General features: G+C 43.3%; 2 protein-coding genes across 4 annotated transcripts in view; both read left to right on the forward strand.

Annotated features, from left to right (window-relative positions):
• Positions 1-11,618, forward strand: part of glis3 (GLIS family zinc finger 3) — a 35,089-nt gene extending 23,471 nt beyond the window's left edge. Inside the window, exons 6-12 of the mRNA XM_064308926.1 lie at positions 3,695-3,856; positions 4,033-4,143; positions 5,359-5,500; positions 6,110-6,239; positions 9,933-10,093; positions 10,757-10,933; positions 11,458-11,618. Of these exons, the coding sequence (XP_064164996.1) occupies positions 3,695-3,856; positions 4,033-4,143; positions 5,359-5,500; positions 6,110-6,239; positions 9,933-10,093; positions 10,757-10,933; positions 11,458-11,618 (1,044 nt within the window). The remainder of the gene's footprint in view (positions 1-3,694; positions 3,857-4,032; positions 4,144-5,358; positions 5,501-6,109; positions 6,240-9,932; positions 10,094-10,756; positions 10,934-11,457) is intronic.
• Positions 11,619-15,736: 4,118 nt separating this feature from the next.
• tert (telomerase reverse transcriptase) lies at positions 15,737-25,038 on the forward strand. 3 transcript variants are annotated; one of them, XM_064308329.1, is made up of 16 exons: positions 15,737-16,296; positions 16,588-17,788; positions 18,129-18,318; positions 18,547-18,700; positions 18,918-19,085; positions 19,367-19,561; positions 19,675-19,770; positions 20,067-20,152; positions 20,228-20,344; positions 21,050-21,121; positions 21,223-21,402; positions 21,699-21,825; positions 21,949-22,010; positions 22,557-22,681; positions 22,795-22,917; positions 24,047-25,038. In XM_064308329.1, the coding sequence occupies exons 1-16, from the start codon at positions 16,078-16,080 to the stop codon at positions 24,148-24,150; spliced, it is 3,219 nt and encodes a 1,072-aa protein (XP_064164399.1). In that variant the 5' UTR covers positions 15,737-16,077; the 3' UTR covers positions 24,151-25,038. The 3 variants fall into 3 exon arrangements, with proteins under 3 accessions (XP_064164399.1, XP_064164401.1, XP_064164400.1); XM_064308330.1 differs by having other exon boundaries at positions 15,738-16,296; positions 19,367-19,528; XM_064308331.1 differs by lacking the exon at positions 19,675-19,770 and having other exon boundaries at positions 19,367-19,528.
• Positions 25,039-25,367: the final 329 nt, after the last annotated feature.

Consider the following 25,367-nt stretch of genomic DNA (forward strand, 5'->3'; position numbering starts at 1 on the left):
TGTTACATGTTTGTTAGTTTCAGAATATTTATTGCATTTAGCTTTTGATTAATCTACCTTAATATATCAATTATAGGAAGGGAAAGCAAATGGACCATTATAAAAGTGCTCTAATGTTGTTTTTGGTAACATTGTCAAGTAAATGTAGTAGGGTAAGATGAGGAGGCAACTGAAGAGTCAGGAGACAGATCTGTCTTTGAGACGATCACGATATAGTGTTGGTTTTATATTGTGCAAACTTCAAGCAGCTTTGCGCATCTCATTTGTTAAGGTGTACAGAATGTATAGGATGAAGAGGTTTGTGCCGTTTTTTGGGCTGTCTTTTCATCGAATGAATGGCACACACACTTGCTCTTAAGTTGTAACACTACCCCGGGGGCAACGCTAATCCAATCAGTTACCTCCACAATGAGCAGCTTGAAATTCTGGTCCAGCCTGAGCCACTGAATACCGGCCTGGTCACTCTTCTGGTCTGCCAAGATTTTCAGCGGCACCCACACACCGTGTGGAGGGAAAACTACTCTCATTTGGCGCCAGAGACTTTTTAAAAAACACACAAAGCCGTTTAATTTGGTTTTTCTCTCCTACATTTGAAACGTCGCACTGAGGAGGAATCGAAATGATGTAACGTGTTTTGTTCAGATTCACAGACCGTGTTCTTTCAGCGTGTGGCATGTCGGTGGCAGTCTTTGTGGCGTGCGCCAGATACTTGATCAATATCAAGAACGATCCGTTTGGTATGAGTAGTGGGTCCCCGCCTATAGAACCAGATACTGTTTCATCACAGTAGTGCTACGTCAGCATGTAATGTGAGAGGGGTAATCGTCTTACCTGTGTCTCGGTTTATTCAGTCAGCAGATAGCAGCAATGCAGATTCCTTAATCAGTTTTTAAGAATAAATGACTTTATTTACAGTATGAATCTCTTTTCCTACAGTGGCTTACACCGAAAGCGCTTCACTGATGTGTGTTTAAAAATAGACAAAATATAGGCCAATGAAAGAGAAAGGTATAATGTAAATAAAAAAATGTAATAAAATGCGTTTTAAAAAAACCTTATGGAATTCATCATCAAATAAATACATGCCATCTTCGACAGGTTCATTTTCGGCTGTTTTACGTGTCGGCCGATGCTACAGATCTGCTTGCGTTAGAGCAACCCGTAGCCGCCTTGGGGCTATAAAAGCAAATCTCCACTCCTTGCAAGAATGGCTAGCACTTCATGTTTAGCGGTAATAGGCTGCGGATGAAGAGAGGCTGAAAGCAGCCGGCTGACTCCACTGGCAGACCGCGAGCCCAGCCTTTGTTCCTCTGCGCATGGACGCCTGCCACGGCCAGGGTCTGCAACACCGAGCCCGCACCCAGCGGCCACGTCCCCGCCTATTCAGCCCCCTCCGTCTCTAAGGCAAGCTAAAGGCCGGCTTAGCTTTATTAAATAAAGTGCGTATGAAAGAGCGATCTGTTGGCACAGCACCGTGCAGCTGGCGGCTAGTCCATCTGATCGCGGTCCGTTGCTTGCCTCGCGGTCCTGATCTGAATGCTTATTCGTATTTTTAATGCTTTTCCCTCCCCGGTTTGGAAGGGGCGGTCGTGGGCTACTCGCCTGGCCACGCACTCTTTGCCGTGACCTCATTTCGCTGTTGATTTTGAGACGGTGCAGGCGAGCAGCCTGCGTGTTCTCCGCCGAAACGCGTAGCGCGAAACAGCTGCTTCTCCTCCACGGTTTGAGCAAGCAGACTGCGGGCACCGGACTGACCAGTGAGCAACGAGGCGCACTCTGGGCCACGCCATGGCCGAGTTAGCATCGCATCGCAGGTACCAGCCTGCTGCGGTGGCACAGACCGGATTCAATGCCAGGCTATGAGGCCCATCTTTGTGTCCTTATGTATACTAGTCCATTTAAATGAATAAAGCATTTTCACCGAATATTATATAAGCACAAACATGTGTACTAATATAGTTTTAATCAAAAACAAGCCATTGGTGTCTTACAGTTCGTTTTAATTGGACCGAGACTGTTGGAAGTCAATACAATGTTAAAACTGCCTTTTCTTTTAGTAAAAATGATATCTTGACAATAAAAACGTGTACCCTTTTATCAGTGATACTCACACTCAGAAGGGAAGGGACTGAGCTTTGGAAGTGCTACTACCGTGCGTGAAGAGACTTGAAATGATTCAGGCTTTCTCTCGCCCTCCTTAAACAAACAGGAGCTTAATCCCGTCCTCAGACATCAGTCCTCTCCAAATAAACACCATGTAATGATTCACAAGGCTGAGGGAGACCACAGAGCTGGAAGCAGAGAGTGTGCAGTTGGTGCTGTGTGCCAGAGACAAGCTGGACACCGTCGTATACAATATGAGAGACCTTAACACACACACACACATACGTACACACACGCACTTATACAGAAGGAGATTTGTGAGTCATTATAACAATAATTTGTTTTCATCACATGGCTCTACCAACATAACAAATGTAGTTTTGTTTCAGCAAGTGGTGCAAATGGATTGAAATCAGCCATTTATCTTGTATAAACGCTAATATTATTTCAAAAATTAAATGGAGGAAAATGTCCTGATCTTGCACCTTCTTGCCAGAATCCCTACATCATCATTAAGCACGTAGATTAAGCATGCAGATGTATGTGCGTATATACTTCCGCACAGTGCAGCTTGTGAACCAGTCATTAATAATACTGACATTTCCCTAACCCTGCTCAGCTTCATACATTCTATATGAGCATCAGAAAAGGGCTGATATATTGTTTATCCAAATGGAGAATTTGATCTGTAAACGCGAGTTTCCACTTTAGGAGCATTTATTTCTAGATGCAGTGTAAGAGACAGTAATTTGACCCTGTTGACATGGTTTTTATGTCGCAGGCAGCGTTGATTTTGACTCCATGTAATAAGTTGATGTCTTGGAAAAGAGTGATCTGCTCGAAGGTAAATTTCACAAAATCCTCATCATACAACAACAAAACTTCAAAAGAGTTTCCAAAGAAAGGGAGGTATGGTTTGAGGATCACCATGCAGTTTTAGATGGTCAGGTCTGCATCTCCTAAAAGTGACATGGTCATACTGTGATGGCAGTTGGCAGTTTTACAGCAGTTTCTTATGGATCCTTTGGAAATTACATAAACGTAATGACAAGGCAGAGATGTTCTTTACAACAGAACTGATAAATAGGTCAAGGAAACAATAGCGTTTCCAAAAATAAGTAGCAAGAGCTGTCAGAGGTTTTTAACAATGTTCGTCATGAACCTTCATGTTGATGAATCTGGACCTACTTTCATATCAGGTGGTGAAGAGACTTCTGCTATAGGATTTTTGACATAAAGACAAGTCGAAAGTTGTGTATTCAGGTGCTGTGCTGCTTTTGAAATATGTTTTTTAAATGAGCTCTTTGCCTTTCTATAGAAACAAATTTGTGTTACAAGTATCAAACAGAACCTCGTTAGTAACAACAACATTTTTCTGATTGACAGAAAAGAAATAAAAATTGCAAAGAAAACTGGATTTCAGAAGTAAAACTTTTGGTTTTGGAACAAAAAAGGAAAGATATTGCAAGGATTTTTTTCCATGCCTACATGACTACTTATTTCTTTTCTCTCAATGAAAAATGTTTTTCTGCTGTTACTAAAGTTGTTTTTAAGTTTGATAATTTGATTCCACTCCTCTCCCCCCGCCCAGTTTGACGGGTGTCGGAAGGCCTTCTCTCGACTGGAGAACCTGAAGATCCATTTCCGCAGCCACACGGGGGAGAAGCCGTACCTGTGCCAGCACCCCGGCTGCAACAAGGCCTTCAGCAACTCCAGTGACCGCGCCAAACACCAGCGCACACACCTCGACACGGTGAGCCCTGCGACACACACACAGTCCGGCGTGCTTCTCTGCAAACCGTCTTCCAAACTGACCGTGGAGGTTGCAGAGAGCGCTGACGTGTATGCACACTCCGGGTTCAAACTCGGGTAAAAGCGTAAGAAACGTTTAACGAGTTTGCATGTGCTTGTTTATCTGCTGTTGTGCAGAAACCCTACACGTGCCAGATCCCTGGATGTGCGAAGCGCTACACGGATCCCAGCTCCTTGCGCAAGCACGTGAAGGCCCACTCCTCCAGAGAGCTGCAGACCAGGAAGAAGGTCAGATATCTATCTCTCTCTCTCTCTCTCTCTCTCTCTCTCTCTCTCCCCTAATCTCTCTCTTTCTCTCCCAATCTCTCTCTCCCTCTTCTCTCTCTCTCTCTCTCATTCACTGGCCAGCGATTACATGGGTTCACATATTTTTGATTGACAGCGTAGGTTTTAGAATCCAGTCCTGGGGGGCGGCAATGCCTGCCAATTTCAGTGTGTTTCAGCACCATTGATTCGTTGGACGTTGCTGAATGGCTAAAGAATCCACACGTCTTGCAATCATGGCCTTAACTGGCCACTGAGTGGTATGAAAATGCAAACACCTGCGGACACTGCCACCTGAGAAGTACTGAGAATGGGCTGACCTGTTCCTCAGCTGACCACAAACTCTGCTTCAATTGGCTGTCCAAACATTTCCTGGAGAAAACGGAGCATATATTGAATCTAAGCATCAATATCAATTTACAAAAAAAGTATTTTTGGTTATCCGGGAGACCTACTGTTTAATTTATTGTAGTTTTAACGTTTTGCTAAATAAATCAGCTTGAACACCAGTACCAACATCATCAGTGAGAGCCACTAGGATAAAATCAGTCATATTTTCGTTTTACTTTTTTTTGTTGTCCCCGAATGATCACTCATATGTGTTTGTGTATATAGTGGTCATGGTAACAAGCACCGCTGTCAAGTTGGGACAGCACAGACAGTCATGTGCCCCCATCCAAAGCAAGTGATCAGCCATTGCTTCACACCACTGTTTTTAAGTTGGCTGCTGGCCATAGCCAGCACTGGCATGATCTGGATTTGATCCGTTCACTAGAACAGCGCCTTAACAGGATAAGCCAGCAGAAGCCCAGTGAAGCCCTTTTTAATGTGAATTTGCTCAGAAGGTAGAAGCCAATATCCCGCAAAGTCAACAGCCCTTGGCTCAGGTTTAACCAGTGGTTTATGATGATTATTCTGATTGCTTATCGCTACCAGTGTTGCCCAGTCTGCGTATAAGGGACTCTGTCCTTCTGAAATGATGAAGAATACCAAATAAAGAGTGCTGTATTTCAGATGTTTTTTGGCTTGTTTTTTAAAATATGGTTCTCTGTCAGAGGCAGGAAATCTGTGGAAGATATGAAAGATCTTGAATGGAAGTGTAGATTGCACTGTTGCTTGTTTTTCCCGTCAGAGTTTATGGCATTCAGTGATTAACGTTGTTGTTGCTTTCCTTTCTAGTTGAGGTCCAGTTCAGAAATGGACCAGGATGCGCTGACAGACTGTCTCACCATCCAGCCCCTGCAACGGAGCTCCTCCCCCCTGGAGACAGGGGGCAACGTGCTGGATCACTCCCCAGGGCCTGCCCATGACATATATCCAGGTAAGAAATGCATAGACATAAGAATAATAATAACATCTTTAGTAGTGCCACATACCTCTTCATGGTAGTTTGTGTACAGCACACAGAGGTGCTGTAGTCCTGCCATGTATTTTATCCACCCTTGAACTCAGCCAGCTGATTTCACTAATTAGTTCTGCCTCCTGGCTGAAGAAATTTGCTAATTAAAATTCCAGATGAATGGAACAAAATACAGGGGTCGCTTTTATTTTCTGAAACTATTTTCCACCTCTGACATCACATTCTTCAGCTGGGGCCCAGACTCTTTTGAAAATGATTGCACATGTGCCAAGTATTTTCTACACACTATTTAGTAAACAATATGTAACTAAGATGTGCTGCACATGCGTGTTGTTCCGATAACACACAACGCTATTGCTTATTATTCTGTGGGAGGTGGGTGGTACGCTGAGACTGTGCAGATGCATACCTGCAATTCTTGATGAATCTGAACAAAATCTCAGTGATCAAAGGACCAAGAGTACGCTTCAGTTTGGCCCTTGGGTCATCAAAATAATAGCCTTGATGTGAGGTAATCGTGTTCTACCTGCACCTTATAATGATTAATGAATTCATATCTTGCCATCACAGGCATGTTCCCGACAAACCAGTCCGCCCACAGTCATACAGTGGCTGGACCCATACCCTCTGCTGCCCCGATGGGACACCCCACCCCAGGCAGCATAGTCCCTCTGCTGCCCCCTCTGCAAGACTCGTGCAGGTACAGCTGCAGCACTCGTTCACGTTCATACATCACTCTGTGTATATCGGATGAGAGGCTGCGTTGCACTCCGCAATGTAGCGACCGTGCTAGGATCTTTCTTTCTTTCGACAGATATTATCCAGTAAACCATGGCATTAAAAAAATAAAAATTTCTGAAGTTAATAAGTGTCAAGAATGAATGCATGAATATCACTATCACAAAATGTCAAATTTATTATTCCAAAATGACTGTTTTAAACATTTGCACATTTTAGTTCAATCACTGAAAGTTCAAGTATAAAAAATTGTCATTTTGAACAGGGATGGTTGCCGCTGTTTTAGATGATGCATAGACAGCAATAAGTTCCACATTGAATGCCCTGGTCTGATACAACCATCACACACACAGTAGTCTGTGGGTCTCCTCAGTTAAGCATGGAGCAGGCTCCCCTTCTTTCCCCCTGTTTGGAGTAGTGTCTGATATTTCATTCCAGGTGCATAGCAGTAGTGTTTTACCGATATTGAGTTTACAACCTGCTTTTATTGTGTGAAGTGCATTGTATTGCAGCGCCCGTACCAGATGTGCTTTACTAACAAGTGCTTGAGCTTTAAACTTGGGTGCTGTCATTTTTTCTGTATGAGATGCACAAGAGGGAATTGCAGAAGCAATATTAAAATGATATTTTGCAGCTGTCCTCATGCATGTAATTATGTTTAGAAAATACCCCACTGAATCAACCATTTTCCGGAACCTATTTGTCTCTTAACGCACTAAAGTCTTAGTAAATTTTATTAGTGATGTTTATACGTACTGCTAAATCTGAAACATTGTTTGTTGCCTCAGCATCATGTGACTGAGCAGTTAAAATAAGGCCATGCTGCTTTGTATTCTGTGTCTCTCAAAAGCGTATAATTATATTGTATGTTTTGTTGCTGCTGTTGCTATGATAGGTTGAACAATATGCGCTTAGCAACCTAAACGGGATGTGTTGGGGGTTGTTGATTCCTCAGTCATGCATGAAGCTTAACTGGGGCTTCATTGATAAAAACGTTATTGGATGTAAACGTAAACATAGTCTTAAGTTTCATTTCCCATGTTGCGCTTGTGCTTTAAACAACAGAAAAAAGTTGCTTGCGTCGCTTTAAAGTGGAGTACCTGTCTCTTATGCGCCTGGAATATATAAATCTCAAATGAACTTCAGTTTGAACTCACGTAAACCTATATGCCTTACAATTACCCGGTCTTGTGAATGAGAACAACAACAGAGATTTTGACATTTATCTTGACATTTAGGTCTAAATGTTTTTCTTAAAGTGCGAACACAGCCCTCTTAGAGTATTCAAGCGCATCCCCTCGAGCAGTACCTCCATATAACCAGCGGGTAATGAGCTTATGTGTAGCATACAGTAAGCTTTCATTTTGTGATTTGGCAGCAATCACATGTCAACACTGCTCTCCGATAGATATGTCCAGTGCTAGCTAGAATTAATTTGATTGTTTTGATGAAGGGCTTAAAACCACAAGACATTTAAGTATTCTCAAGAATGGAATGGTGTCTTCAAAATGACTATTTTTTATACTTGAACTTCCAGTGATTGTATTAAAATGCACAAATGTTTAAAATAGTCATTTTGGAATAATAAATTTGACATGAAATTGAACAAGGAGAGTAGCTGGCATGTTCATATTGTCATTCCGAACTTTTCATTTTTCTTTTTGCATTCTGCTACAAGTAACAATTTCTTTAAGCTTTAGTAGTCGTCATTTTTGTATATTTGTTTATTTATTTATTTAGTTTGCTTTAAGCTCATGGAGAAAATAATCAGATTAAAATGAAGCACCATTTTTCGTTTTATGAAAAGCCAAAACAAGCCTATGGACAGCCGTTTGGTGGAGCGGTTTACAGATTTGGGAACGGGCAGTTCCCCTGCTGTCTGGTCAAACCGAATAAATGCGTTCCTTCATCACAGCACATCAAAGACGACAAAAGAGCCGTTTCTGCAGTGTTAGCGCGCCAGATGCTCGGCGCTACTCGCTGGCCGCCATTGTTCCGCCAGCAGCGGTAGCCACGCTACACTCCGCGGGATCCGGGGCAGACAATCGGGCAGCGAGAGCAGGCGGCCTGTGGTCTGTCGCATCGGCCTGGAGGGCCGCATTAGCCGATGCTATAGCCACCGGCGGGGATGGCCCAGGAATTCAATAAGTGATTCATAAAATCCCAAAACGCCGGCATAGACTGAGAGAAAAGGATTGGTGTAATTTCATTCTCGATGTTAAATGAATTGTTAAATCCTGGTGACTGCTTTCGCCCCGGTTTTGTCGACTATACACTCCTTAGTCTTTAAACTCTGCCAGCATTGCTCTCGCAATCAGCTACATCACTTTTTTTCTACTTAGTTTCGTTTGTCTGGTGAAAGAAACAGACCTGGCAGAGCTCTGCTGTTACCGTGGGTTTGTTGCTATGATTTCTGTTCTGAGGCACAGTGTGTGTGTGTGTGTATGTGTGTGATGGTCTGTGGGCTGTGTGGTGGTCTGTGGGGTCTCAGGGTTTCCCAGCTCTGCCGTATAGGATTAGGGAACCCCGTTTCGTTGCTGATAGAGTAAGGCTAGGGGGGTTGTCAGACCTGGCCCTGGGACCCCCCTCTGTGCAGACCCATCCCCAGGGCTCAGTCTTGGGGGTGGGGGGGGGCGCACATGAACTGTTCTTGGTGGGTGCTATTAAGTTATTTGTACATTTTGGATAATCCAATATTATAATTGTATAAGTGCCACACTGACATGGAGGTCCCATACCGACTTGGTCTTGACAATGAGTTCACCGGTATATTTGCTGGTTATCGCTCCAACCACAAATGCAGCTAAATTGTAACAAGTTCATTCTTTCTTAAGTACCCATTTAAATGTCTGTTGAGGGATAGATCCGCTTAGGCCCATCTGATCAACTAATGCCTTCATTTTTTTAAACGACCTTTATAGTAAGTTATAGTTTTTGAATAAAGTTACATTTTTAATTGTTCAAATTATTGACTGAATGGTGAAATTAGTGAGGTCCTAACCACTGAAAGTATGAGTACTTGATAGTTGAAACTAAACTGCATTTAGGAAAATGAACTGTTCGAAGAAAAACCAAATGCCAACGAGCCTAGTCTACATCATTTCAATTGCTGTAAAGAAAATATTTCAGCTACCATACCTGAGTAATATGGGCTGTAAGAAAAACCAGTGTACTGAGGGGGGTCCCCCTGGAATGAATGAATGAATGAATGAATAAATAAAGGAGTCTGTTGCTTAATATTATTATTTTTCTTTCCATTAAAGTATACCTGTGTACTTCCTAATAACCCCTCCCCTAACATACTGTCTCTCTCCCGTGGTATAATGAGCTGCATGGTCATATTAGCATCCACGTCAAATTAGGGATCCTCGTTATCTGTCTTTTACCAGTGATATGCCCCCTGTACTCAAATATCCGAACAACACATTTCCAATGTATAAAGGCATGTTACTTACACATACAAAGTGTATACCCTCCCTACATCTCCATTTAATCCTGCATTTGCAGGACGTTCGTACCATGCTTGATTCAAAATGAAATTCACGAAAGGGAATAATTCTGTGTTGTACAAAAATGTAAGGTACGTACCCAAGGTAAAAATGTAGTGAAGAAATACAACAATGTTGCAATTCTGGCTTGTTTTTATCGGCTACAGGTTTACATCCATGTCCCCTCACCACCTCAGCCTGGAGACACACAGAATGCCCGCTCTGCCCAACCCTCGGCCCCAGAACTCCTCGATGGCGCCCCAAAAGACCGCTGTACCCCTGGGCCATTCCAGCCACTCAGCTGCAGCCAACAAACCTCACCTGCAAGGTGGTTAAGTTTGCTGTACCATTGTGTCTGCCTGATTTATGGTCCTTATTTGCTTATTGCTGTCTCTAGCATTTGAACTCATTGCCGTTTATTTACTTATTGTGTCTGTTGTTTTGACTTACAGTCTATTAAACTAGAGCTTAAAGTTATAATATATGACACTATTTCATTAATGTAAGCAGTGATTAGTTAGTTGGGGCTGCCAGAGTACCCATGTCAAATGTTAAAATGTATTCAGCCAGTCTACTACCCCTTTATGCAACATAAGTCTCTTAGTTTTGACTGTGATTCTTAACTACCCTGATTTAATTTAGGAACTGACAGAATACGCATTGTAAATGATTGTTTTCCTATTTCCAGATCACTTGTGTGGTTAAGTAAAATTAGGGACCACAAACAGATGGGCTGATATAAGTTCAACAATTAAACATATAGAAACACTTATGTCTTTGTCTGTTGCCTTTGTGTGTGTGTGTGCATGTGTGTCCATGTGTGTGTGCTTGTGGGTGTGTGTGTGTGTGCATGTGTGCATGTGCGTGCATGTGTGTGTGTGTATGTATGTGTGTGTGTGTACATGCCTGCACGTGTGTGTGTGTGTATGTGTGTGTGTGTGTGTGCGTGTGTACATGCCTACACGTGTGTGTGTGTGCTGTTGCCTTGCAGGTTTCAGTGCTCAGGCCCAGACTGTCTGCCCGCTGCCTTACAATGCTTCGCCCATATCAACAAAGCCAGGCCCGTCCTGTCACATGAAGTTTCCCACCATTGAGGAAGGCGTCGCTGCCTCAGTGCCCTCTCAGTATGGACTGGATGCGTTCCGCAGCGCTCTCACAGGTATCACAGGTGAGCACTCTTCACTGGCAGAGGACAAGGCTTGGCCCGATACAAGCTCATCTCGATTTCCTGTTAGAGGCTGAGAACCCCACCCCTAACAACACACCTATTTTTAATCTGCGCTAGTGCATATGCTAGTGTTACATTACAGTGCTGGAAATTGCGTCTGGGACGGTGTCCTTACGTCACTGGCAATATGGTCAAAGTTTCCTGTGGAATGTAGGGAATTGTACTTCCATTGGCCCTACACTTATTACTCGTCAACAAAAATGGTTGATGCACGTATTTTGTGACAGTTGCACACCCAGCTCATCTATTTCCATGTAAACATAGTTGTATGTTTCGTATGATTCCTTTAATTCCATTACATTCCATTCACTTAGTACTGTGTGCTGCACCCTTTCTCTAGAGTGACTACTTAAAAGGAGATTCCCTGGAATGCCGGATGGACAAAGCAGTGCACAAGACTAAAGCCTCATGCTGTCCCATCTGTACATGCCACAACATCGTTTGTTATGTGTGTGTTTTCACAGTGTATGACCTCCAGGGGGGATACCAGGACTTTCTGGGGGATCCAATGCAAGGAATGACAGACGAAAGCCACTTCCTGCAGGTCACCGCCTTCGACCGCTGCCCCAGCCAGCTCTCCTCCATCTACACTGAGGGATGCAGGTCCAGGCTGTCTCTACACTGAGACAGCCTGGACCTGCAAACCGGAAACCATGCCCTCATCCAAACCGGGGGGGGGGGGGGGGGGGGGGGGGGTACACTGCACCCATTTAATCAAAGCTATATCAGTCTTAAGCACTGAAAATATTATGCATTGCGTCTGTTTTATAGCCAGATGACAGTCTCATTGCCTTAAGACAAACCCAGGAATATTCATCAGTGTCAGCCTCTGAACTTTGAGGGAATCTGGTTTAGCCAGTAGTTCCCAACAGGCTCACTACACTGCTGGCTATGGTTATAACAGCTTTTTAACGACCCATGGACATAAAACTGAGGACCAGATTAATGGCCACATATTAGTTGCAACAAAAAAAGGAAGTGAATTTTGGTCTTCAACTGCTAAAAAATGATTCCCATTGCAGCAAACTCAAATTTACATCAAACTTACAATCAGTTAATTTAAATTATATTTAGTACAAGGTTGTGATATTTGCACCTTTTTATGAACAATTTAAATGATACTGGTAAATGGCTCTGACCTTACCACTAAATACAATTTATTGTATCAATATGTGTTAGTTCTCTCAAATATTTTTTAAGGATTAAGTTTTTGAATTTGTAAAATATTTTTTATTGTTAAATTATGTGGTATTGTAATAGATAATTACAGGTACTGAACATAAAATGAAAACATCGATTTGAAGTCACTTAATGTTGAGTTGGGCCACCATTGTTTTTAATACAACTGGCAGCTTTCACCACAGGTTGAACTGTGCAGTCAATTGAACTGCAGTTGTTTGCACATTTCCCCTTATACTGTACATAGAACTTTAACTTGACAATCTGATGCCCACTGATGGCATTTTTTTTGGTGACAATGCCACCCCCCATGAATTCAATTACATTCCATGCTAGTGCTGCAGCAACTATTTGAGCCATGCTTGCCATAATCAAGAAAACAAACATTTATATGCATGTGTATGCTGGGAAGTGATTTGCTTAATTAATGGATAACCACACCTGTGTGGTCCCCTCATTTTCGCATGTACTCATTGTCCCTCTTACATCAAGGCCTTTCCTTTCTTTTATTTTTGCACACTACACTTAGTTGAATGTGTTGATACACTAAACCCTTTACAGATGGGATTTGTGGGTGTCTCTTTATTCCCAGTTATGATTTTAATTACCATGATCTAGCGTGGATGGACCAAGAATAATTTCAAAACCAGTTATGTGATTACACGCTGGCCTCTGACTTCGATCCCAACCTTTTTTAGGAACTATAAAGTTCACATTCCTCTAATTTAAGGATGTTATATGTTGGGTTTATTTGTAGACACAAATTCCAAGAAAAATGAAGCACACAGGTACTCATATAGTTTAGTCAGAAAAATAGGCTTGAAAAACCAATGTTAGAATATGGTCTTTTTCCCTAAAAAGGAATACCACAACAGTATGCATATGAAAGACATTTTTCCTCCAGCCTGAATGAAATTGCTTTGAGAGTGGACTAGAGCGCCCCCTTCTGTATATCTAGGGGAACAAAAATGTCATTTTTAAGTGAAGTGCCTTCATTTAATCATAATCATTTTAATAAGAAATGTGTTTACATTCAGTAGGAATATTTCATGGTGCACTATTAGTCAGCCAACGATCAATGCTGTGTCATACATTTGTAGATGCCCCTGCTATTCAGACAAATTTTCTATGTCTGAATGCTCTTCTGCAAAGATTCACTACACACCTGTATGGATGCCTGTACAACATGGAAAATATATTTTGGGTATTGGGATGTTTTTATATTGCAGCAAATTATTTTGGCGTGTAAATGTGGCCCAAATATATTTTGGGCCAAAAAAAAACACAAAAAAAAGCAAAACAATTTAAGGGAGTCTTAAATTAAGTCAAATGTTTTTTTGTTTTTTTTGAGAGCTAATGCACCTGCTTGTATATATGTATATGTTTCCATGTTTCCATGTGTATTTCTCTCAGTAGCATACAGTAATGAAGTCTTTCCCCAAGTGAAAGCACTAGGGAGAAGTTGTCACTATTATTTTGCACTGTTACATATTGTTCTTATGTATTTTCATGGATTGTATTGTATCTGCTGTACCATTGAATGCTGAAAGTAGTGGAGTGCTAAAAGAAGAGAGAAGGAGGCCATTTTGTCTCAGATAGATCACATCACGGCCTTATGGTTTGCCATGGAATATTGTACCTGGCTGCCTCCATGCAGTTAAAGGAGAAGACGCATATCTTTCCTTTCTCATGAAGAGCCTGGTATTCCCAAAGTAAAGGCCTTCCCTGTGTATATGCCTGTATCACCCATAGAAAAATCAGGGCATATATAACAGATGGGTGGGGTGGGCTGTGGGTTTTTCACATGATAAGCATTTAGCCTGCTGATCTAAAGACCAAGGTCCACAGCTGAGGGAATTGATCGCGCTCTCATTGCTTCTCAAGGGCGTGAGGTCGCAATGCTAACTGACATTTGATTTCCACTACAAATATCCAATTGATTGTTCACTGACTGCTCAACCCACCTTGACTATATGTATGTGGACAGGTATACAGAATGGACATCACACTTAGTCTCTTCGTATCACTGATAATTGTATTTGATTTTGAAATAGTGAGTTTGGTTTGTAAAATCCAAGCAGCTTAGAAAAATTGGATGCTCTAAGGGTGAGTAACAATCTATCAAATGATCATTATTCAGCTTGCGTTAGTTCTTTAGGCCCTTCCATTCAGCACATAGTGTCTTTCTACAAGAGCAGATAATGTGTAGGCCTACTGTATTATTAAAGGCTGTGATCTAACATTAAAATAAATCATAACCTTAGATAGATTTTTTTTTTTTAAGTCTGACTTTTTATTGATATTCAATCACCAAACGTGCACACAGTTTTGAGCACTCTTCATAATTTTCAAGTCAATGTGCAAATGTTTTTTGAAAAAATGTTAATTCATAAGAACACCTGTCTGGAACGTTATCAGCCCTATTTTTAAATGTTATTTGCTCTGTTTCTGTTTTGTTTGGGGCACAGCATCTTTAATGGAGAGGTAAGCAAGAAATGCCAGCTTCAGCTGATGCCTAGAGAAAAAAATATCTTTATTAAAAATGTTTATTGCTGAAATCAAAATGACACAATCAGATTTTGTTTGTATTTTTACCTATTAAGTTTTCTTTGATGTTTTTGATACTCTTTAACTGTGTTAACAAAATCTTGGTCTGAACTTTGTAACTAATGGGGAATAACAAATGCATTTTGTATTCTCATAAAAACAAAAAACAGATCCAATCTGAATCGGTGTTTTGTTTGATTTGTTTGCTATAATAATTTGTTTCGAGATTAGTTATTCTTTACTATCATTCATTCAGGACCACTGTTGTCTGTTGAGTTAAAATCTTTATTATTAATCGTAAAAAGGCAGTGCAGTTTGGCGATACGGCTCTGTTCTGGAGGCTCTTGTTCTGGTCAATTTCATTGACCTTTTTGCCATGTGTCATGCCCTTTTGTAACCATAGTAATGACAACTCTGACTTAGCAACTTAGGTTATCATTAGAATGAGCTCATTTAGCTGCCAGGCAAACTGCTTTGCTAATTTCCCCAGTGTTTATATAGCCAGATAAAATACTTGTGTGTTGATGCAACTCTATTACTTTAATTTACAAGAACTTAAGCAGGGAATTAACATAATCAAAAATGTAATTCTGTTGATTTTATATATGACCACCATACTAATTTTGACTGTGTATACTTATCGATTCAGACTTGCTGTCTTTTGATTAGAGCATGTGACATGGTTATTACTGTAGCTCAGATTCAATCTACTGATGTGGTTCAATCCCCAGAGCAAAAAACATCCCAGAAAAGCCTGTGTACATTGAAAAAATAATCGGCTGAATTCACATTTCAGTGCTTAAAATAAAAATAAAAAGTATACAAATGAAAACAAAAAATACAAACAGCAAATTATTGCCAAACTTAGCCAAGAATGTGTCTTGAAATACATTTATGTTTCGTAAAAAAATATCATATGGCCTCCTATATGAGAACATTTTTTTTGCCCGCCTCTAGGGGCAATACACTTCTTTAGCGGACATTTGGTACAAACACGCCGAGATCTTTGCCCCAAGATGAAAGAAGAATTAACAAGCTAAACCTGTCATGGTCAATTGCTCAACGCACTGCGCAGAAGTTCTGTGGGCACACCACTGAAATACGCTGTATGGGGCACACTCGGCACAACTGACAGAAAATCTAGCGGCTTGGGTCTCTCGTGGTTCTCAGCCCCTCCTCTTTGCCGAGATCTGCGAGTTTTGAATGGACGTTTATGTAAAATCCTTTATGGTTGGAGAAGATTGCTCAAGCGCGGTAGGGAGGCGTTGCTTAGAAAAAAGCGAAATCTACTCGTGTTTTAACGAAAGTGTGTGATTGTTCGCTATTTAGGAACATCTCATTTAATTTTTTTTAGGAACATGGTAGACTGCGACCTGTCTCGCGTGCTTTGTATTCTGCGATCAGTTTATCCTGTTGTGCTGAACATCGAGGAGTTTTCGCAAAGCATAGTGTACAAAGATGGAAAGAAAGCCTCTTTAATTGAGCCATCTGACAGCAACTATATCAAAACGTTCGCCAGAAGAGTGTTTATTTGTACAGACAAATTGCTGCACCAACACGTGGCAAGCAGCCAACAGGTAAGTTTTTAACTGAACGTTGGGAACGCTGGAGAAGGGATGCATCAAAAGTAGCGTCATCAGTCATTCAAACTTTTGTCTGACTCTGGTCCTCCTACATTAGGGTATAATAATTTTACATTATTATGTTTATAAAATTCGTCAGGTTTTGGGTAATTTTATTGCCATCGGACCTGAACATGCATAATTAGTTGGGCTCTAATGTGAATTGAAAGCTGCTCTGTATCCTAATAGGTTTACATCTGAACGTCGATTGGTTTAATTTTCAGCGTTTGTGTCCTTTTCGTGTAGATTTCAACGCTGTCGGAGCTGCTGGCTTTTGTGGTGAACTGTGCTAAGAAGAAGAAGAGGAGCAATGTTCTGTGCCTGGGGTACACACTGGAGCACAGGGGAGCTGACCAGCTGCGCCTCCATGGTGATATCACGCAAAACACCGGCTTCATCAACTTCAGCAAGTTATGGAAGACTGTCAATGAACGACTGGGTACCGACGTCACCAAGTACCTGCTGGAGAGCTGCGCCGTGTTTGTGACGGTGCCTCCCTCCTGCCTATTGCAGTTGTGCGGGGTGCCCTTCTATAGCTGCGTCACTATGGAAACTCATTCCACATTCCAGTTTGTCAAGAGCAGACCCAGGTTGCTGCCGACACTGCACAGGTACAGAGCAGGTCACGTCGGTGGTCACACACAGAAGAAGAGTGCTGGCAGGGCCTCTGATAGGAGGAGAAAAAGGAAGAGGAAAAGAGTTCTGGGGAAACAGAATGTTATTGAACGGAAAGAGGATAGAGAGAACGAGGGGGAGGCTGCAGACATTGGGCCAGTTCCCAAACGGATGAGAAACCAGTGCGAGGTAAATGGACAGAGGGCCGAGAGCTGCTGGAAGGGGGCCGCTGACCAGCAGGAGGGGGGTCCTTACTGGAGGGTGGGAGCATTTAACCCCCGTTCCCCTTCCCGTACTTTCATTTGCACCCGTGGCCTGATGTACAGGGGGCGGGGCCTGAAAGGCTTCCTGCGCGACAGGAAACAGAGGGGAGGAGCCGAGGGCGGGAAGCGCCTGCAGGGCCGGGACCTGGTGCGGCTCATCTTCTTCGACAGGGCGCCGCGCTTGGGCGGCCAAGACGGGACGACGAAAAAACTGCCCAAACGCTTCCACAACATGGTGGCCACTTTTGACCAGTTCCTCCTCCGACACCGGAGGTTTTCTTACGTCAGCCTTCTGCAAAAGACCTGCCCTGTGGCTGTCGGGCAAGCCGAGGACCTGAGCGCCCTCCTGGCTCTGCACTCTTCGCCCTTCAGCGTTTACTGCTTTGTCCGCCAGTGCCTCTGCTGGGTGGTTCCTAAGGAGCTCTGGGGCTCCGCCCACAACCGTGTTCACTTCCTGTCTCGCGTGAAGGCCTTCCTGTCCATGGGCAGGTTTGACCGCCTCTCCCTCTCTGAACTGGTGTGGAAGATGAGGGTGAAGGACTGCGACTGGCTCAAGATCAGTAAAACTGGTAAGAGCAGTGTATTCATGCTTCACATAGACAGAGAGTGTTAATGGCGACAAAACTTTTTCACCATTTCGCAAGAATGTTGTAGCGTTCACCGCTCAATCTTTGAATCAGAAGTCAAAGAGCTCATCAACTGGGAATTAAATTGTGTGTGTTTGAGGATGAGTGGACAGAGTGTGAGAGCCAGACATTGAGCAGTGTGTTCTTTAAATGAGTTTCATTAAGAGGTCCTTGAAAATGTGCACAAATTACCCTTGAAGGTCTTTGAAAACTGCACTTACTCACCTGTAATGAAAGTACCTGCTGTGCGGCTGAGTTGGCTTTGTCCCTCTGCGTGTATCAGGCCGCATTCCTGCAAGTGAGCACCGATACAGGGAGAGGCTGCTGGGTCGCTTTCTGGAATGGCTGCTGGAGGGGTACGTCGTGGGCCTGGTCCGGGCCGTGTTCTACGTCACGGAGAGCGGCAGCCAGAAGAACATCTTGCGCTTTTACAGGGCCAAGGTTTGGGACAGGCTCCAGCAGCTGGGCTTCAGGTAGCAAACGCTTCACCCCATTTCTCACCAGAGATAGACTAGTGAAGGGCCAAGATGTTTCACTCCAGACTCGATTAATTTCAGTCTGAAACGTTCTGTGTCGTCGCACCATTTTGAAGCACGCTGGTCTCCCTTATGTGCGTCTCATCCGCTGAAATATTTTCTGAGGTGGACCATGGGAGGACGTTGTTATTATAACTTTAACAGAAATATGAATTTTGGTTACAGCAAGCTGCTTTCAAAAGGGCAGTGGGAACCCCTGACTGCCAAGCAGGGGACGGCACTCCAAAAATCCACGGTCGTGTCCCGTCTACGCTGCATTCCCAAGCAGGACGGCCTGAGGCCTATCGTCAGGGTCGTGAGGAAGGATGCGCAGGCACGGGTAGGAGCTCAGCTTCTTTTGAAACCTTTGTCACTCTTACCATCCGAGAGGCCCAGAGTGTTTTACCTGCTGTGTGATACGTGTGCATGCGTGTGCGCATGCGTGTGCGCATGTGTGTGTACATGTGTGTGTGCGTGTGGGTTCACGTGTGTGTGTACACGTGCGTGTGTGTGTGTGTGTGTGCATGTGTGTGTGTGTGTCTCCTGCCCCCCTGCAGAAGTTCCAGGCCAGTGTTAAGGACCTGCATGACGTTCTGCGGGTGTGCGTTGAGGAGAGACCCTCCCTGCTGGGCGCCACGGTGTTTGGGGTTCAGGATATACACAGGGTCCTGGGTCAGTTTGCAGCTGCTCAGAAGGACAACCCCTGCCCCCTGTATTTCGTGAAGGTGAGATTCTGATGTTGAGTGATGGAAAAAAGTGGTTTAAGACTGATGACAGAGCTGATGCAGTATGTTGTTATGTTGTAGCCCTTCTGTTGGTGCAGTGTGACTGGTTGCTTCTTTCTTAAATGGATGTGATTGGCTGGTTCTCTCTCAGTTGGATGAGAGTGATTTGTTGGTTCTCTCTCAGATGGATGTGAGTGATTGGTAAGTTCTCTCTCAAATGGATGTGAGTGATTGTCTGGTTCTCTCAGATGGATGTGAGTGATTGGTTGGTTCTCTCTTAGATGGATGTGAGTGGGGCCTATGACAGCCTGCCCCATGACAAGCTGCTGGAGGTGGTGAGTGAGGTCCTGTCTCCGGTCCTGGATGAGGAGTTCTCAATGCGCTCCTACGCCCAGGTGTGGGCAAATTCCAGCCAGACTTTGAGGAAGGTCTTCCGCCGACAGGTGCAGCGGACCTCTGGAGCAACTACTGTTGTAGTAAACATCAGAAAAGTCCAAATATATTCCAACAACCTTTTTCTGTGTTGGTGTGCTTGTACGATTCCATGTAACTGCGGGTGTCATTGCATGCTTATGTGTGTTCACGTTAGGCAAGAAAGCTGGAAAACACACAGCTGTCCATGAAGGACTTTGTGATGGACCTTCAGAGGGAGCGAAAGGTTCACGATGCCATATTGGTGGAACAGGTGTGAGGGAGGGCCCACTAATTCTGTCAAGTAAAATCCCTGTTCAGCGCCCTTGTCTACGTTCTGTTTAAAACCAGGTGCCTGGTTTTCACCAGTGGCTGGTCTTTCGTCAGGTGACTGATCGTTAATTGGTGAAAGCAACAGCTCACCTGAATATGAAGCTTTCTCAATAACGATGCCACATAACGAAGCTTTCTCTTTAATGATGCCACATCTCAGGACATGTGATTTTTTGGAAGTTTTGAAAAAGCAGACGTTCAGTGATGGACATAAACGTGAATTTGATGCACTTTCAGTACTTCTCATCGGAAATTCATGGCAGAGACGTCCTGAAATTCTTCAAACAGATGCTCTCAAACTACATCATTCAGTTCGGAAAGAAGTGAGTGCCTGCTCGGAACACGGTGCGTTTTACGACGCGTGATTCGGTGGGTGCTGATGGATATGCTTGTTGCAGAATGTTCCGGCAGTGCCGTGGGATCCCGCAGGGGTCGGTGGTGTCCACACTGCTGTGCTGCCTGTGCTACGGGCACATGGAGAATGCTCTACTGAGACCCCTGCTGGACGGAGGAGGGTATGGTTCTCGCATTCCCAGGCTTCCTGTGGGAATTTTCCTACTTTGGACTGCCATGAATTTCTATAAGTGATCTAAAATACGGATGTGTTCATATTTTATTTTAAGATGGAATTCTAGAGCTTTGATTAAAAAATAATCATTTATGTTGATATGCCAGTGATTAAGTGGCATGTAATTTTGACACAAAAACCAGAAATGTTTATCCTTGTTCATCAGGTTATGTCTAACCAGCGCGTGGCATGGTGGTGCTCTTTGGAAGTAAAAATTCACTCCCTCATTGAACTTTTTAATGTATGAGATATTTTTACCCCTTCAACAACACAATAAAATCTAGTCTGTTTTTGTATTGAATATTTTTTAATGAAAGACTTGCTTTTCTCATTTGTAGATAGGCAATTACAGCTCTGAGTCTTCTTGGCTGTGTCTGTATGAGCTTTGCACATTTATATTTTGGAATTTTTGCCCATTCTTCTGTGCAAATTCTCTCCAATGTCCAGTTAGATAGCAAGTGTTGGTGAAATTTTTTGTCATTATAGAGCTACATTTATTGGGGTAGGAAAAGTACCCATTTTAATGGTGTTAATATTATGACAGAAAAGAAATCTGGCTTGTTTTATGTTTAAGATGTCTGAGGTGTATTGTGTGTGTGGATCTCTCTCTCTCTGTCTCCCTTTCTCTCTCTTGCTCTGTCTCATATATCAGGTGCTTAATGAGGTTGGTTGACGATTTCCTGCTCATCACTCCTGATCTCGGCAAAGCGCAGACCTTCCTCAAGTGAGATTCTTTTTGTCTTCAATTTCTTGTCACTTTTGCTTTGATCTCTTACCGTCTCTTACCTGCTTTGGTTGATGAACCATTTCTCTTTGCATTAACAGGACTCTGCAGGGGGGTGTGGCCGAATACGGCTGTTTTATTAACCCTCAGAAGGTGGCGGTGAATTTCCCCCTGGCTGACGGCTGCTCGGATGTCCAGGTGCTTCCCTCCAGATCCTTGTTTCCGTGGTGTGGTCTTTTGGTGGACACCTCCACGCTGGACGTCTACAATGATTACTCCTGGTGAGTCTGTCCACTCTGGACATCTACACTGACTACTCCTGGTGAGTCTGTCCACTCTGGACATCTACACTGACTACTCCTGGTGAGTCTGTCCACTCCATTTATACAGCTGGACATATACTGAAGCAATGCAGGATAGGTGCCTTGCTCAATGGTACAACGGCAGTATCCGGCCCGGAAGTCGAACCTGCGGCCTTGAAGTTACAAGCACAGCTCCTTACCCATTGTACTACTCTGCCGCCCGCTCACTTCTCCTTTGTGATGCTGGGCTGCTCTGGCCCTGTCCTCCTCCACAGTTATGCTGGCCTATCGCTGCGCAGTACCTTGACACGTGGCTGTATCCCACATGCCGGGCAGCAGATGAAGAGGAAGCTCTTGTCGGTCCTCAGACTGAAGTGCCACGCCCTTTTCCTTGACTTGAAGGTGAGAGGACTTTTCTCACTTGCCCAGATTGCTTGGTGTCTCTACTGCTGTGGCAGCTGGCCCTAGTTTTCATGCCCTTTGGTGATGTCATCCAGTAATGAGCATGCATCTCTGTTTTTACAGATGAACTCCCAGAAGGCCGTGTGTCAAAATGTTTACAAGTTTGTACTACTCCAGGCCTACAGGTACAGAACACCATAACATGATCTGATACTATCCTACAGGTAAAAAATAAATAAATTTCCACATGGCCAGACTGTAGTCTTCAGATATGTATGGACATAGTTGGACATTCTCCCTGGGTTTGTTGCAATGCATGGTACATAACAGGACTTCTTTGGTCGTCATATGGTTCACAATGATAGCAACAGCAGACACATCAGTAATAGCACCGTAATGTAGCACAAACTTCATATTTCCTGTCACATCATCACTTTTAGTGCTCTTGTCTTTCAGCCAGGTCATTGTCAAAGTCGTATCAGTAAGTTACCTGGTTATATAAAGGTAAAATAAACATACTGTGGAAATTCTTGAGATGCTACATGTCATTAGCTTGTATTGCCTCTGCTCAGCTCTATCCTCTGGTTACTTCACCCTGTTCACCTCTGGTTCCTCTGTTCATTGTTCTCCGTTTGCCTCATTCAACTTAATTTCACTCCTGTCCTGTGTTCACCTCAGATATCCATCAGATGAAACATGACTGGTCTGGTGAATGTATGTGTTTACTGCAGATTTCACGCATGCGTCCAGAATCTGCCCTTTGGTCAGAAGGTGAACAGGAACCCTCCCTTCTTTCTGCTTGTGATATGGGAGATGGCCAAGTGCACCAGCCTGCTTGTCAGGCAGAACAACCGCGGTGAGTGTCCTGCTTCAGTACCTTCAGCACAGGTTTTCCACACACATCGATAGGTTCATTTCAGTCTGTGTCCTGTTAATGTGAAGGTGTGATTCTCTCTGTTTCACCCACAGGAGTACCCCTACCCGTGGACCTCCGCTATGAAGCAGTGCAGCTGATGTACTGTGTTTCCTTCCTCTATGTTATGTCCCGGCATAAGGGCCTCTACAAGTGCCTGCTCTCACGCCTTCGCAAGTGTATGTACTGTATTACTTCCTCAAACACCCCGTAGATAACAGGAATTAAATGGCCTTGAATGTCACCTTATTTTTTGGAAGAAAAAAAAAAACAGGAGCTTCACCAGTCACAGAGTATGATGCTAACAACCAAAAGAGCATGGGCTCATTCCAATCCCTTATTTTGTCCGTCCTTGCTTCCTTTCCTTGCCTCCTTTCTTAGTATGGAAGGTCAGAAGGTATGGCTTTTAGGAATATGCATTTGAGGATAAACATTTTGCCAAAATTATCTAACCATGAACAGTAATTCTCTGTATAAGGAGGTAAAAATAAGCGATTGGAATGCACTTGTTGACAGCACGTTGAAAACACGATTCCAGATACCAATTTTACGTATATTGGACCTGTTTGGCCTTCCATACTAGGGCAGGATGCAAGAAAAAGAAGCAAAGGTGGATAAAATAAGTGATTGGAATGAGCCCCAAGACTGATGATTGGTAGATACTCTCTGACTATACTGCTGAGATTGCTGTGAGAATTACCAGGAAGTAGGAAGACTTTTATGCACGTTTGGCAGCTTGGCGAGTCTTTAGTTCAACCCATGGTGCCTTTCTGAAGTTTAGTGAGAATTGGAGAGCGGCAGCATATCAAAATATGCATGCAGTGTTGCCATATTGGGCGGGTTTCCGCCCAATTTGGCTCCTTTTGATTACGTTGGGCAGGGAAAAATAGCGTTGGGCTGGTAGATGAAATTTGGGCTACTTTTTTAAAAATTAGGCGGGTTTTAGAAAATATTGTGAAAACAGTATTACCAAACAATTAGCACAGAAAATACCAGTACCGTTTCTCTCATGCAGTTTACTGCTGGTTGATTTAATTAGCGGAATGCATAACAGGCAATTCCTCGTGCCCACACCCCCCCCTCCCCCCCACACCCCGTCGACAGCATCCAGCAGCGCAACCCCCTCCCCCCACCCCATCAACAGCATCCAACAACCCCCCCTAAAACCAGCCCTGTTATGATTTGGGCTGGTTTTTATTGAACTGGGCGGGATTTACGTTGTGATTGGGCTGGAAACTGTCAATCTTTTTCAAACACTTAGTGAAGATATGGCTTCGACAATGTGAATCATTCTGCTGTCATCTGTAGGCAAGGTCCGCTTGGAGAGGAAGCTGAGAGGCCTGAAACTGGCCTTTGTCCAACGTGCATTCACGCCTGTGATCCCCGAAGACTTCAAACTTATTAAGGTGTAGAGGAGCTGCCTTTTCTACAGTGAATCTGAAGACTACCTCTCCGAGAATCTTTTCTTGTTTGGACGGATATCCAGCAGTCATCTGCAATCTTTTTTTTAAAAATCCTACCTCATGCAAGAAGTGGTCTGGATGTACTGTGCATAAGGATATGTTTACATTTATTTTTTTATTTAACCTTTATTTAACTAGGGGAAAAAAACCCCACTGAGATGGAAATCTCTTTTGTGAGGGGGACCATGCACATTAAGCGCGGTTCAACAGCACTTGGTATCTGCATTCTGCATCCCACATTATCTCTTTGTCACACTATGTATAGTCTGCTGTTGCAGAGTGGATTTTTTTTTTTTTTTTTTTTTGTCAGATTCAGTTTTATGTGTGGCCAAATGTGCATGGATTTTGTTGAACTTTGGTTAATAGAAGTTGCCCAAACCATTTTGATAAAATTTCTTTCTGATGTGCAGTCCATGGGTCCTGTAGTGCACACTTACAAGTAGCTTTTAGTTACCTGTGTTATAAGACATTCATTATATTTCCTTTTTCTGAAAAGAAAAATCACTGCATAAGCACGTTGGTTTGTATCTGCTTTTATAGTGAACAGAATTACACATGGATATTATTCAAAATAAATGTCATTCCAACTACGTTATTGGGGGGTTTCCCTCTCCATCAATGCGGGTTGTGTTTACATTTTTAAAAACCCATTCAGAACCATGGACAAGCAGTCTTAGCACAGCAATGGACATTACTGCAGCAAGTCCTCAATGCCTGGCAGTGTTTGTAATTATGTGCTGTCATAATAATGCGACACTGATTGCGAATTTAATTATGACAGTGTCATAATTAAGCGAATCATTCTCACAGTTGAGACGGCCTACATTAAATCAGCTTTTTTTCAACATCAATTTACACGAGTAAATACAAGCGTTATCCTTGGCGGGTTCGTTTGGCGATTGCTGAATTAGCTAAAATGAGTTTGTGAAGGAAAAAACTTGTGTAGCCAAGCTGACTCTTACAGTTGACTCGCCAGTGAGACTCATCGCCTACGCCTCCGCGTAGATCCCGCCCACGCGATTTGTTCACCGTGCACCAGAAATTATTTTTGATTACAAAGTCAAAGCTAAAAGTTGTGATCGCATGGTAAAAACAAATGTAACTCCACAGTAGGCGACAGTTAGGCGTTCTCCTCTGGCAAGTGCCTATTGGCTATTTTTGGTAGC

This window comes from Anguilla rostrata, chromosome 14, assembly GCF_018555375.3.
Source record: "Anguilla rostrata isolate EN2019 chromosome 14, ASM1855537v3, whole genome shotgun sequence".
NCBI classification, from domain to species: domain Eukaryota; kingdom Metazoa; phylum Chordata; class Actinopteri; order Anguilliformes; family Anguillidae; genus Anguilla; species Anguilla rostrata.